General features: G+C 41.4%; 2 protein-coding genes across 4 annotated transcripts in view; one reads left to right on the plus strand and one right to left on the minus strand.

Moving 5' to 3' along the window:
- Positions 1-13507, minus strand: part of ABRAXAS1 (abraxas 1, BRCA1 A complex subunit) — a 125263-nt gene that overhangs the window by 56961 nt on the left and 54795 nt on the right. The window lies entirely within an intron of this gene.
- Positions 1-13507, plus strand: part of GPAT3 (glycerol-3-phosphate acyltransferase 3) — a 39249-nt gene that overhangs the window by 15977 nt on the left and 9765 nt on the right. For both annotated transcript variants that reach the window (XM_069978192.1, XM_069978191.1), the window contains 4 exons: positions 933-1227; positions 7321-7395; positions 9161-9250; positions 11078-11171. In XM_069978192.1, the coding sequence (XP_069834293.1) occupies positions 933-1227; positions 7321-7395; positions 9161-9250; positions 11078-11171 (554 nt within the window). The remainder of the gene's footprint in view (positions 1-932; positions 1228-7320; positions 7396-9160; positions 9251-11077; positions 11172-13507) is intronic.

Here is a 13507-nt window from a genome sequence, read left to right on the forward strand (position 1 = left end):
CTCAGCCAATTGTCTGACAACCAGCTTGTCAACTGTCCCATCAGGCCTATGGTCAGATGTTATATTATATTCATTAGCGATGTCCATGCAGCCCTTGCTGTATATAGAAATAAACAAACATTATACTTGCCTGTCCAGGCACCCCCAGTGTCCTGCTGCCTTTTCCCTTCTCACTGCAGTCACCACTGAAGCTTTTGATGCAGTCTCTGAAGTCAGCAAAAAATGAAGTTAAGTGAAAGAAATTAAATGGTGGCTACTTTACTCTGCAATGCAACGTTTCGTCTGTGACTCCAGCCTTTCTCAAGCTGAAGTCACTGCCAAAATGTTACGTTATCGGATGAATAAAGTAGACACCATTTGATTCTTTTCAATGAATGCTGTCTCAACTTTGTTTTTTGCTGGCAATTCCACAGATGTTATCCAGTCCGGTGAGGCGTGCAGTTGTCATACATCATATTATCCCCTAGTGGTGCTGATGTGAACTGTTTGATTGCGATCTCTGAAATGGCCCCCTTAGCTAATCACTGACTGAGACTGGACAGCGTCGGGGTCACTGACTTCAGAGATAGCTTCAGTGGCAGCTGCGCTGAGCTGAGAAAAGGCAGCAGGACACAAAGGGAGCTTGGACAGGTAAGTATAACATTATTTTCTTAACACTGCCGTCGGCCATGCATCACTATTACACGTAGTGATGTGCACCCAAAGGCCAGTGATTTTTAAACCTGCTGATAGACAACGATCAGTTCCTTGGCTGATCATTGTCTTTATTAAACCGAATAATATCTCCCCAATTCAGCAGATAATTGCTCCATGACTTTTCTTTATTAACAACCAAACTAAATGTGACACCGTTCTCAAATTGACCTTACCTACCCTTAGTATAGTTAGTTATTACAAAATACAGTAAAATTTACCGTTTTTTTTTCTTAAAGGCATCATTCAGAGAGATGTGTCACCGATGGAGGCAGAAGTTGGAGGCATGAGGCAAAGCAGAAGCCAGTGCTTGCAGCGCGGTGATTTTGAGTTGTCTGATGTATTCTACTTCTCCAAGAAAGGTTTTGAAGCAATTGTAGAAGATGAGGTCACACAGAGATTCTCATCAGAAGAGCTCATATCATGGAATCTCCTGACAAGGACAAACTATAACTTCCAGTATCTCAGTGTCCGGGTGACAATTATTTGGGTGCTTGGTGTTTTTGTACGTTACTGCATTCTCCTACCCCTACGGTAAGAAATTGCGTTGCACTTTTTATCCTTTCTTGGTGATTTTAGAACATTTTTTAACTTTTAATTTTAAAAGTATTGTGACTTAAAATATTGTTATCTGTTCTGTGCCTGAGATCTCTTTCTACTACTGAGAACCACCTTAGTTTCTTCTATTAAGGACTATACAGCGGTCCCTCCAGTTACGATATTAATTGGTTCCAAGACGATCTTTGTATGCTAAAAATATTGTTATCTTGAGACCAAATTGGTTCTGAAGCCCTCATAATCTCATCCCATATGACACAGAGCAATTTTTAACGATAAACGATCACAAACGAGATTTGTTTATCGTTAACCTAAAATCGTTCACCATATTACACAGAATGATGGTTGTTAGTTACTATCGTTACTACGATTGTTAATATGATCGTTTACTCCATCTGATCTCGGCAAAAGAATGAACAATGTGCAATTACACTGAAAGATTAGTGGAAAAAATGCGGAACTTGAACGAACGTGGAATTACAGTGAACTATAGTTTTAGGCTCAGATCACAATCAACAATCAACAACATACAAATGATTTGCATGCAATTACACAAAACGATTATCGTTTAAATTCGAACTATATAATGAATTTTCGCACGATAATCGCTCTGTGTAATAGGGCCCCTTGCATACAACAGTCAGCTACTGGAGACTCTAAATCTCTTTTATGTAGAGCATCGTAGTGTTTACAGGGTCATGTACAGATGACACAGAGTCCCAGAAAAATAACATACAGCCGTCCTCACCTGGTGCTCAAAGAAGCAACTCATCCTGGCACAGGTAAAGAGCAGTACAGGACATGTAGTATCCCACTGTACTGTAGAGAAGGTTATGGTCAGTGCTGCACACCTCTCACCATTAGAGTAGGTGCTCTGTGGTCAACAGGTTCTTCAACCAATATTGTAGAAGAGTAAAAAGGCCACGGCACTCTTGAGTCAGTCATGCAAAAAGTGAGAGTTTATTTGACAGAGTGTAAGTACACATATACTCCGACCGATATAACAATGAAAAGAGACAATGAGAGCATGTAACGTGGCAACGTTTCGGTCCTACCAGGACTTTCCTCGGGCCGTGAGGAAGGTCCTGATAGGACCGAAAGGTTGCCATGTTACGTGGTCTCTTTTCACTGTAATTTTGGTTGGAGTATATGTGTGCTTATGCAAAAAGTGAGAGTTTATGTGACAGTGTGTAAGTACACATATACTCCAACCAAAATTACAGTGAAAAGACACCATGTAACATGGCAACCTTTCGGTCCTACCAGGACCTTCCTCACGGCCTGAGGAAGGTCCTGGTAGGACCGGAACGTTGCCACGTTACATGCTCTCATTGTCTCTTTTCACTGTTATATCGGTCGGAGTATGTGTACTTACACACTGTCAAATAAACTCTCACTTTTTGCATGACTCGAGTGCTGTGGCCTTTTTACTCTTCTACTGTACTGTAGAGAGGAACCACTAGAGCCAGTCCAGCCAGCATGCACTTCACCAATACTGGGATTTTCCAGTAAAATGGCCACTTTTATCGGTCAATCATCTAGTAATTCACATGTGCCGCAAATCCTGACTGTCTGTAGCATTGTATGTTGCGTCTGGTCTCTAGTTAATATCGTAAAATATCGTATCCTGAGGCCATAGAGGCAAGTTGAGGAACCCCAGTATTTACTTTTCTCCCATTATTGCTATGTCATGTCTACTATTTGAGGAGGACTAGAGGAGCCTCTACAGACTCCTTTACCATATTACAATAAAAAAAGGGGTGTGAATTTTTGAACTTTAAACCTGCAATGTAATTTATTCTTGAGTCATGATTAAATTATCTTTATAGGCCATCAGATATTTGTACCAGCACGTTCTCGTGTCTAGACATGACCTTCTTGCACAGGGAGGGACCTACTATTTATTGCACATCTGAAATTATATTTGTTTGTGTATTTACTAATATGACAAAGTTTTTGTGTTATTAGCATTTTATTACACAGGATAATGTACCTCCTGCTGGTAAAAATAGAAGCAACCAAGGATTTCTGTGACCATATAATGTTTTATACAGGTTACAGTGCTTTGAGGTGACTTCTAATATTCCATATAATAAACATCTCAGATTCTTCTGAACTTTTTGTTGAAGAGAATTTTTTTCTCCTGCGTAAAAAAATAAAAAAATTTCAATAAGGAACTCTAACAATAACATTGGTCCTTTGTTCTGTCGGCAATTGCGTTTACTCAATTGGGGACAGAACTACGGACGTCTGAATGAGGCCTAAGATGTACATTTGCACACCAATTTTTTTAATATTTTTTCAATTGGTTAACTCTAGTCTTTTTGTAGTTAAATTCAGCATTATATTTCTGTTCTCTGTTTAGCAAACTTTCTGATTTCAAATTTACTGTATATAATTAAAGGGGTTATCCGGTTAGGTAAAATACATGTTGACTCCTTCCTGAAGACTAACAACCTGTTCCATACTTATTACATTTATCTTTTCAACGCATTAAACGTTAATTGAAGTTTTTGTGTAAAAAAAAAAAAAAAAAAAAAGCAAAAATAAAACTGCTAATAACAGTCATCATGTGACAAGCATATAAGTACAAACCAGGAAAAGGAAGGTACCTAGAGGAATACATACTAAAAATGGCCAGTCATCAAACAATTCTTAAATGACAGATGTTACAGGTAAAACAGCGTTTGCTGTCCCGACCACACAGCCAAAGAAATATGAAGCACTGAACCGAGGCCTGGTCATTATATCAGAAAGCATGAAATCAAACCTGAAAATGGTCACGAACAGTCACCAACAAATTATCTTTTCAGTCTCTTTTCCCTGAGTGCTTACTTGCTGCTTTCTGCTGAAAACACAGAGAACTGTGTGTGAGCTGTTCTCTCCATCCCTGATGCAGACGCTAATATGTTGTGGGTGTGGGAGGAAACTTACACAAACACTAAGAGAACATTCAAACTCTTTGTACATGTTGCTAACCACAGAGCCACCGTGCTGCCCTCTCATGGCATCCCTGGCCAGTTGTCTCTGTACTCTTTGATGCCTCTGAAGTGGGGTTGCTGGTGACTTTGCTGTGGCCAGCTGGCCAGGGAGGTGGAAGGAGGGGGATCAGAGCGGAGATGGCGTCAACAGCTCAAACACAGTTTTCTGAGTCTTCAGCAGAAAGCAGTAGGCTCAGAAGTGGTGGAGGGAGACTGAAAAGCTGATAAGTATGGAAGGAATTGTTAGTTTCCAGGAGGGGCGATGATTTAACATGTATTTTACCTGATCAGATAACCCCTTTAATACCATATAGTAAAGATCTTATATGGTATTTTAATACTGAGATTTGTTTTTTGCATCCCAGTAATTTTTTAATGAGAAATTGCACAGTAATATTTGTTTCCACTGCAGATTTGAAATCTGTGTTATCCCCTGTCCTATGGATAAGGGATAGTAAGCTTGGATGGGAATACCTATTTGGGTTCAGCATACAGTTAACTCAAAACTTGTCTGACTGTACTAAGTATACGGAGGTTTCCTGACTGTCTGGTCAGGAAACCTCAGGTGAGGGAAGTAGGCTTTAAAGAGTCTTCACTATAATACCATCCAATATATGCGCTGCAAATCCCCCCCCCCCCCCCCCAAAAAAAAGTCATTTAAAATATGTAGCTGTGGATCCATAGGTAATACGCAGCATAATTCATATATAGGATTACAAATTGCTAAATAAATTGACATGCTGCAAAAAAAAATATCATTTGTTTCACTTAGCTGATACTGTAATCTCCTGCCTATTTTCCATGCACAAATTCTCATTGGAAATCCTCAGCAAAGCTGCCCTATGTGTATTTACACTAATGGATAGTTACATGGAAAGGTGCATGTAATGCGTCTACAAAATATTTTCTTCAGGCCCTGTCTGCAAAGCAATTTTTCACGATAGAATCGAAAAACTGTAAGGCTCCTATTACACTGGGTGATTATCTGCCAAGTCAGGCAGAATTGGGCAGATACAGCCCCGATAAATGCAACAATCGGCCAAGGAACTGGTAGTTTAGAAATCATCGGTGCCTGACTATTCTCTGCTCACCGCGTCTGCCGCTGAAGCTGTCTCTGAAGTGGCAGGCCGCTCAGCCAATCACTGTCTGTGGTCCTGTCCTGTCACTGCCAGTAATTGGATGAGCAGCCTCACTTCACAGACTGGACCAGATGTGTGTTGCAGTTGCGGTGACCAGGAAAAAGCCAGGAGGGCACCAGGAGTGTGGAGAAGTAATAACTTTAAAGTGATATTGTCACCCCTTTCCATATCAGGAGTTCTCAGCACCATTCCTAAGCATATAATGTGATTTCACATCTTACAGTATAGAGGATTTCTTTGTGGTCTCTCTCCTCAAAAATGCATGGTATTGTTGGTGGACAGTGCCATAGGGGTGGAGCTTAACAGCTTTGGAACCCCATTTCTCTGCCCACATTGGCACCGTAGGCCCCACCCCTATGCCTAGAGGGGGCAGATGTGGGTGGAGATATGGGGTTCCACATACATATGGCACTGTCCTTCAACAGTAACATGCATTTTTGAGGGGAGAGACCACCAAGAAATCCTTTATACGATAAGATATGAAAGGTCCACAAAATAAGAAGAATAAGAAGAACGGTGCTGAGAACTCCTTATGTGGAAAGGGGGGACAGTATCACATTAATATTTTCTATATACGCAGTAAAGGCTGCACGGACATCACTAACGATATATGTACAGCCCTTGCTGTACAATCATTGAGCCGTGTAATAGGTAGCCTTGATAAGCAAGCACTGATCTAAAAGATCGGCTTTCACAGCTAATATCGGGCTGTGTAATACAAGTGCAATGAGTTCCTATAAACATAAAAAAATCAGAAACAGCTTTGAGACTTGCAAGTTGCTTCAAACTTTTTTTTCTTTCAATAGGAAATCACTTCTGTATTCCCGCAGCTGAGGGTACAAACCCTCACACCGTATACACAGCGTATTTACTGCTGCAATACGCAGCAAATACACAGCAGATTAGATCTAAATAACTGAGCACAGCATCAAATCTGCACCATCAAATTTGCTGCGTATACGGTGTGTGGGTTTGTACCCTTGGGCTGGGTTCACACTACGTATATTTCAGTCACTATTGTGGTCCTCATATTGCAACCAAAACCAGGAGTGGATTAAAAACACAGAAAGGATCTGTTCACACAATGTTGAAATTGAGTGGATGGCCGCAATTTAATGGCAAATATTTGCTGTTATTTTAAAACAACGGCTGTTGTATTGAAATAATGGCCGTTATTTACTGTTATATGGCGGCCATCCACTCAATTTCACCATTGTGTGAACAGATCCTTTCTGTGTTTTCAATCCACTCCTGGTTTTGGTTGCAATATGAGGAGCACAATACTGACTGAAATATACGTGGTGTGAACCCAGCCTCATGCTGCGTTTACACGGAGCGATAATTCAGCCAATTGACTGATTCACAATTTAGAAATAACTGTGTTTTTTTATAACTATCAGCGTTTTGGCTCTTGTCAAATTTGAGTTTATCCTGCAGTCCCGTATTAGAAACAAGTGCCAGATTACGGGGTTTAAAAACAATTCTACTTTCTTTGAGTGATTGTTGTCACTGATAGTTGTTCATCTTTCATTCATTATATGTGCATTCTCCTGGATTCATAATCAGAGATGAGTGAACCGGGTTCAGGTTCGAGTCCATCCAAACCTGAACGTTCGGCGTTTGATTAGTGGCGGCTGCTGAACTTGGATAAAGCTCTAAGGTTGTCTGGAAAACATGGATACAGCCAATGACTATATCCATGTTTTCCACATAGCCTTAGGGCTTTATCCAACTTCAGCAGCCACCGCTAATCAAATGCCGAACGATCGGGTTCGGATGGACTCGAGCATGCTCAAGGTTTGCTCATCTCTATTCATAATATAAACTGTTTGCTTAGTTTCTCTGAAGGCAGCAGATTTTTTTTTTTAAAGGCATTGCTATTGTTGCTGTTTTGTTTTTATGCTGTGCATTTCTTCTATTAAAAACCTGCACCTGGTTTACCTTTTCAGGGTTACCTTAGCTACCATTGGGATCAGCTGGCTGGTGGTAGGAGCCACACTGGTTGGACAGCTGCCAAACGGCAGGTAAACACATAAGACCAAAGCACAATATTAGACAAAAATATATATGTTCCTGAATCTCTGTAGAATCAAGAGAATCAATTATCTGTTTCTGTTCCTTTAGTAGTGGATCAATTGTCAGCTCTTCTGGCATGTATTATTAATGAAATAACAATTTAGAACATATTTTCTTACTTTACATTGTGTCATTCCATTGTAAATTCATATTAGACCTCTGAAAATCTATCATATATATTTTTATTAAGAAATTAATCGGGGTTGCGATCGCAAGTATTTTTGAAATCTGGTTCAGGGAAGAAAAAGAGCGCTGCACCTTACACCTATGGCTGATACTAGTGCCCCTAGGCTAAATAAATTATTTTTTTTTTTCTATGTTTAAGTCAACGTTATTTATATGGCCACTAGGTGTCTCCCTTGATTGTGCATGTGTACAGCTGCTGCGCGTCCACATTCAGTAGCCGTGAATCCTGGGGGTGCTTGCATTGTATGGTCAGCTCTCCTGTCACACAGCACCGTAACCTCTGTAACAACACAGACAATATACTGACTTTAAAGCCCTCCTTCTGATGACTCCCATGTACTGTATGAGTGAAACTAGTTGAAGGGCTATGCGGTTTTCTTTTAAATATCATTCGGTGCTGTCACTATATATGTCACTGACTATCGAAGGAGTCGGGAATCTGCAGGCACCTGTACTACACCCTACCCACATGGGGTCAAATATGACATCATATATGAACAGTAGGGTAGTGTGTTTTTAATTTAGCGTTCACAAGAGCAATTAAAGGTCATTTACTTTATTAATGGGAACCACTTATGGTCCTTTTAGACAGAACGATTATCGTTCGAATTTGCACGATAACGATCGCATTTGAGCGATAATCGTTCCGTGTAAACAGTCTTTCAATGATTTCACCTGTGTGTGAGATAGGCTTAAGCGATCACAAAACGATTTTTCCGTACGATGTATCGTTCCGTCTAAGCGCTGATCGTTATAAAAAACACACAGTTCATTCAAAATTGTTAATCGGGCGAATTATCGCTCCGTCTAAAAGGACCATTAGGTGTGCTTTAGGGTTTGGACATAAGCCCTCCTCCTGATGACGCCCTTGTATGGGTGAAACTAGTCAAGGGGCTATGTGGAAATATATTTAATAACACCCTACTATTTCTTTTTGAGTTAGTTTTTGGCACACTAGTTAGGCTGCCTTTACACAGATTTTTGAAGCCAAAGCCAATCTCAGTGCTTCCTTTTTGACCTTTTCTCTGTTTATAGTCTGTTCCTGGCTTTGGCTTCAAAAATCTGCCAGATAAATCGCTGTGTGTAAAAGGAAACTAAGTTTGTGTCTCCTGATAAAAGCACTCAGGAAAACTGGGGTGACAGTATGACCTTAATGCTGCAGTTTCTCTGCATTAAAATGAATAACTGCTTGAAGTAGATCACTTTTGTGTAATGAATCTATGTAGGGTATGTTCCTACTACGGAAAACACGCATGGAGATCCACTTGCCCCATAGACTCAATGATATTCGCCGGCGAATTCCACCGTCCGCCCAAACTATTGAATTTGCTGGGAAATATCATTGAGTCTATGGGGCTAGTGGAACTTCAAGCAGAGCTTGGGGCAGTAGCTGCAGGTGAAAAGACAGGTGTGGCATTTTAGCGTTATCCATGAGTAGAAATAAATTTTAGCCAGTATATCTGCACTAGTAACAGCACAATGATTCGCTTACACTTTTTTTTTTTTTTTTTTGTATCTTTGTTACAGAATAAAAAACTGGTTCAGCGAAAATGTCCATCTGGTCTGCTGTCGAATTTGTGCCCGAGCGCTCTCCAGTGCCATTCAGTACCATAATAAGTGAGTCTTAGTGAGTGCATAGTTACCTCATATGCATACAAATAAAGACACATATACACAGTGTATACCTAAGGTGGCCAAACACCTTCAATAACTGTTTGACCGACTGTTGTCTCTCCCTTCCTCTATACACATGAGCGTTTAGTATGGCCGAATGTCCCTATGTTCTCTATAGGGAGTGGTAAACTCCAGCTGGACTGCTCTGGCAATGGCTTATCTCTCCAAGAACAAAAGGGTTGGCCAGTGAAATTTTAACACATCTGACTATCTCCCATATAATGTTCACCTTTCACCAGCATGGGTGGGGTTAGGTAGATATACCTAAGGGTGGTATTACACGAAGCGATTTTTTTCAATTAACGATAAACGATCTCCAACGATCGCAATAGCGGTTGCCTAATAATCGTTCGTTTTACTACACGGAAAGATTATCGGTTATATTGGAGCAACAAAATTCAAGAACACTCCCCTTTCAATTTGCGAATGAACAGGGAACGGCTAACGACATCTTATTCAAACGAACGATGTGCGAACGATGTGTAAAAGACAAACGATAAAAATAGATTCAAAACCTATTAAACGACCAGCGACCAATCGTTCGTGGTTTAATCGTTGTCTACTATTACACTTAAAGATAATCGTTCAAATACGACCGATTGAACGATTATTCGAACGATAATCGCTTCGTGTAATACCACCCTAAGGGGCCATTTACACAGAAAGATTGTCTGACAGATTATCTGCCAAAGATTTGAAGCTAAAGCCAGAAACAGACTATAAATAGAGATTAGGTCATAAAGGAAAGCCTGAGATTTTCAAATCCATTCCTGGCTTTGGCTTCAAATCTTTGGCAGATAATCTGTCAGGTAATCTTTCTGTGTAAATGGACCCTTATTAGGGGGATTACAACCCACTGGGGACATCAACCTATTGGGGGGATTACCTAATGAAGGGAATACCTACTTACTGGAGGGGGTTTTGCATACCTAATGGTGGGTTTCTACCTACTGGGGACGTCTATCTAAAGGGGGATTATTTAATAGGTGATTACCTTGTTTCAATTTGTTAGGGTCATGTATCATACTCAGTCCTAACATAACAGTGTATGTTTATGAATATGTATATATACTGCCAAAATATTCACAGGTATTAAAGGGGTACTCTGGCAAAAATCTTTTTTTCTTTCAAATGAGCTAGTTTCAGAAAGTTATATAGATTTGTAATTTTCTACTATTTAAAAATATTCCAATACTTATCAGCTGCTGTATGTCCTGCAAGAAGTGATGTATTTTTTTCAGTATGACAGTGTTTTCTGCTGCCACCTCTGTCCAGAGAAGTAGAAAATCCCCATAGAAAACCTCTCCTGCTCTGGACCGTTCCTGTCTGAGATGGAGATGTCGGCAGAGAGCACCGTGTCAGACTGGAGAAAAAACGTAATTTCCTACAGGACATACATCAACTGATACGTACTGGAAGAAGAGATTTTTAAATAGAAGTAAACTACAAATGTATGTAATTTTCTGTAATGATTTGATTTGAAAGAAAAAGAATTAAGCCGGAGTACTCCTTTAGGATCATTTCAAAGGTCCATGTTGCAAACTGACTTTGCCCCCACAATTCAAATAATTTAGCACATTGCAAACTTCAGGCCCCTACGCATACAATGCACTACCATAGATGAGATGGTACAGAAGAATATTTATTGCTGTCCGAATAACTGTTGAGCTGCTTTGTTGTAAAGCGCCATGGAGAAAAATTATATTTATTGTGATTCTTATGTCCGTGTACATTTTTTGTTGAGTTCAACCATTGATTTTATTTTGGCAGAGAAAACAGACCCAAAAAGGGAGGAATCTGTGTGGCCAATCACACGTCTCCAATCGATATAATCATTTTAGCGAATGATGGCTGCTATGCTATGGTAAGTATAGGCACACCCAAAAAAATAATAATAATTATTATTATTATATTTGGAAAAAATTATAATATTTTTTTCTTCAAACCTTACTTCAAAGGCTTCCTTCAATCTGTTTCCTCTTGTATGCACATACCATGGGGGGAGGATTATGTGTATGTGCATGTTCAGATGTTTAGCAGATCTGTCAATGTCTTCACTATCCATGTATGTGAGTGAGAAGTATATACAGTAGAACCTCGGTTTCCGAACACCTCGGTATTCGAACAATTCGGTTTTCGAACTAAATTTCCCCCTGATGTTTTGCTCGGTATCCGAACATTGCTCGGTATCCGAACAAAATCAGGGGGATAACTGTCAGCTGAACTGATGTTCAGCTGACAGAGGTGTTCGGAGCACTGGGAGGCAGGAGCGGGCGGCTATTTAAACTTGCCGCCATGCTCCTGCTCCAACCTCTCACTGCGGGGACGCCCTGAAGCCGGCCGCACTAACCTGACACTCCACGTCCCGGAGCTCTTCCTGTATGCGTCCCCCCGCAGCTGCACGCATCTGCTGTTCTGCCCGCGGCTCGCTCATCAGCTCCTTAGCCGCTTCCTCCTGCTGCTCCCTGCCGCGTCTGCAGGATGAGGGAGAGTCATAATGAGGGGAATCCCCGCTTCTTTACAGGGTGTCCCCCGCAGCTGAGAGGAGCAGGAGCGCGGCGGCAAGTTTAAATAGCCGCCCGCTCCTGCCTCTCAGTGTTCCGGTGAACATGGAGCGTTCTTACGCTCTGTGGGCCGGGTGCTCTGCACCTGACCCATGGAGTGTAAGAACCAATTAATCAGTTTAACATTGTTCCCTATGGGAACTTACAGCTCTGTTCTCGAACTGCTCGGTTTTGGAACAGCCTTCCAGAACCAATCATGTTCGAGAACCGAGGTACCACTGTATATGAAATGTCCTCTGCAGGATCTGTATTTCTGGTGACCACTATAGTGTATATTGTGTCATAAATGAAAAAGGTTTGAAATTTTTGAAATTTAGATAATAATGCTGCAAGCGGAGCAGTATATATTATTAGCTTCCTATGTTACGTAGAAAACAGCTGACTTGTTTTTGGTTTCCCAACCGCCTTTGGCAGCCACAAGTATGACAAAGAGGTCAAGACAATGTCTCAAGTCCCTTTTTTGGCTCTAAAGAAGCTGATGGAAGCCAAAGGGGTACAGTACTGAGTTAAATGCTTTTGATACTTCAAGTAAACTGGTATGAATTTCAGTGAACATTCACATATTGGTCTGGAATTCTAATTAACAAGATGCAAAACCTTCATTAAAGGGGTATTCCCCCCAAAAGAAAAAAAAATGTAATGCCCCAAAACCTAGCTGGTCTTACTCACCAAGTCCCCCCGAGTATTTTGAGCCGTCTCCCATCTTTCTAGCTGCTGCCGTTCCTGAGTTACAAGTTTTTCTAAAACATGGTCTATAATCAAGATAGGAAACTACATTTCCCATCATGCAATGCTTATGTCTGATGAAGTAGCAGAGATGAGATGGTGATGGCTTAGCAGAACTGAGATGGTTAGACTGTGTAGCAGAGCTGAGATGGTTAGACTGTGTAGCAGAGCTGAGATGGTTAGACTGTGTAGCAGAGCTGAGATGGTTAGACTGTGTAGCAGAGCTGAGATGGTTAGACTGTGTAGCAGAGCTGAGATGGTTAGACTGTGTAGCAGAGCTGAGATGGTTAGACTGTGTAGCAGAGCTGAGATGGTTAGACTGTGTAGCAGAGCTGAGATGGTTAGACTGTGTAGCAGAGCTGAGATGGTTAGACTGTGTAGCAGAGCTGAGATGGTGAGACGGCGTAGCAGAGCTGAGATGGTGAGCTGGCATAGCAGAGCTGAGATGATGATGGCGGCGTAGCAGAGCTGACATAGTGATGGCATAGCAGAGCTGAGATGGTTAGACTGTGTAGCAGAGCTGAGATGGCATGGCAGAGCTGAGATGGCATAGCAGAGCTTAGATGGTGAGATGGCATAGCAGAGCTGAGATGGTGAGACGTGTAGCAGAGCTGAGATGGTGATGGCATAGCATAGCTGAGATGGTGAGACGGCGAAGCATAGCTGAGATGGTGAGACGGCGAAGCATAGCTGAGATGGTGAGACTGTGTAGCAGAGCTGAGATGGTGAGACTGTGTAGCAGAGCTGAGATGGTGAGACTGTGTAGCAGAGCTGAGATGGTGAGACTGTGTAGCAGAGCTGAGATGGTGAGACTGTGTAGCAGAGCTGAGATGGTGAGACTGTGCAGCCGCAGTGACCGCAGGTGATGGGGGACAGTGAGCCGCAGGCGACCGGGGGGGGGGGAACAATT

This window comes from Dendropsophus ebraccatus, chromosome 7 (genome assembly GCF_027789765.1).
Source record: "Dendropsophus ebraccatus isolate aDenEbr1 chromosome 7, aDenEbr1.pat, whole genome shotgun sequence".
NCBI classification, from domain to species: Eukaryota; Metazoa; Chordata; class Amphibia; order Anura; family Hylidae; genus Dendropsophus; species Dendropsophus ebraccatus.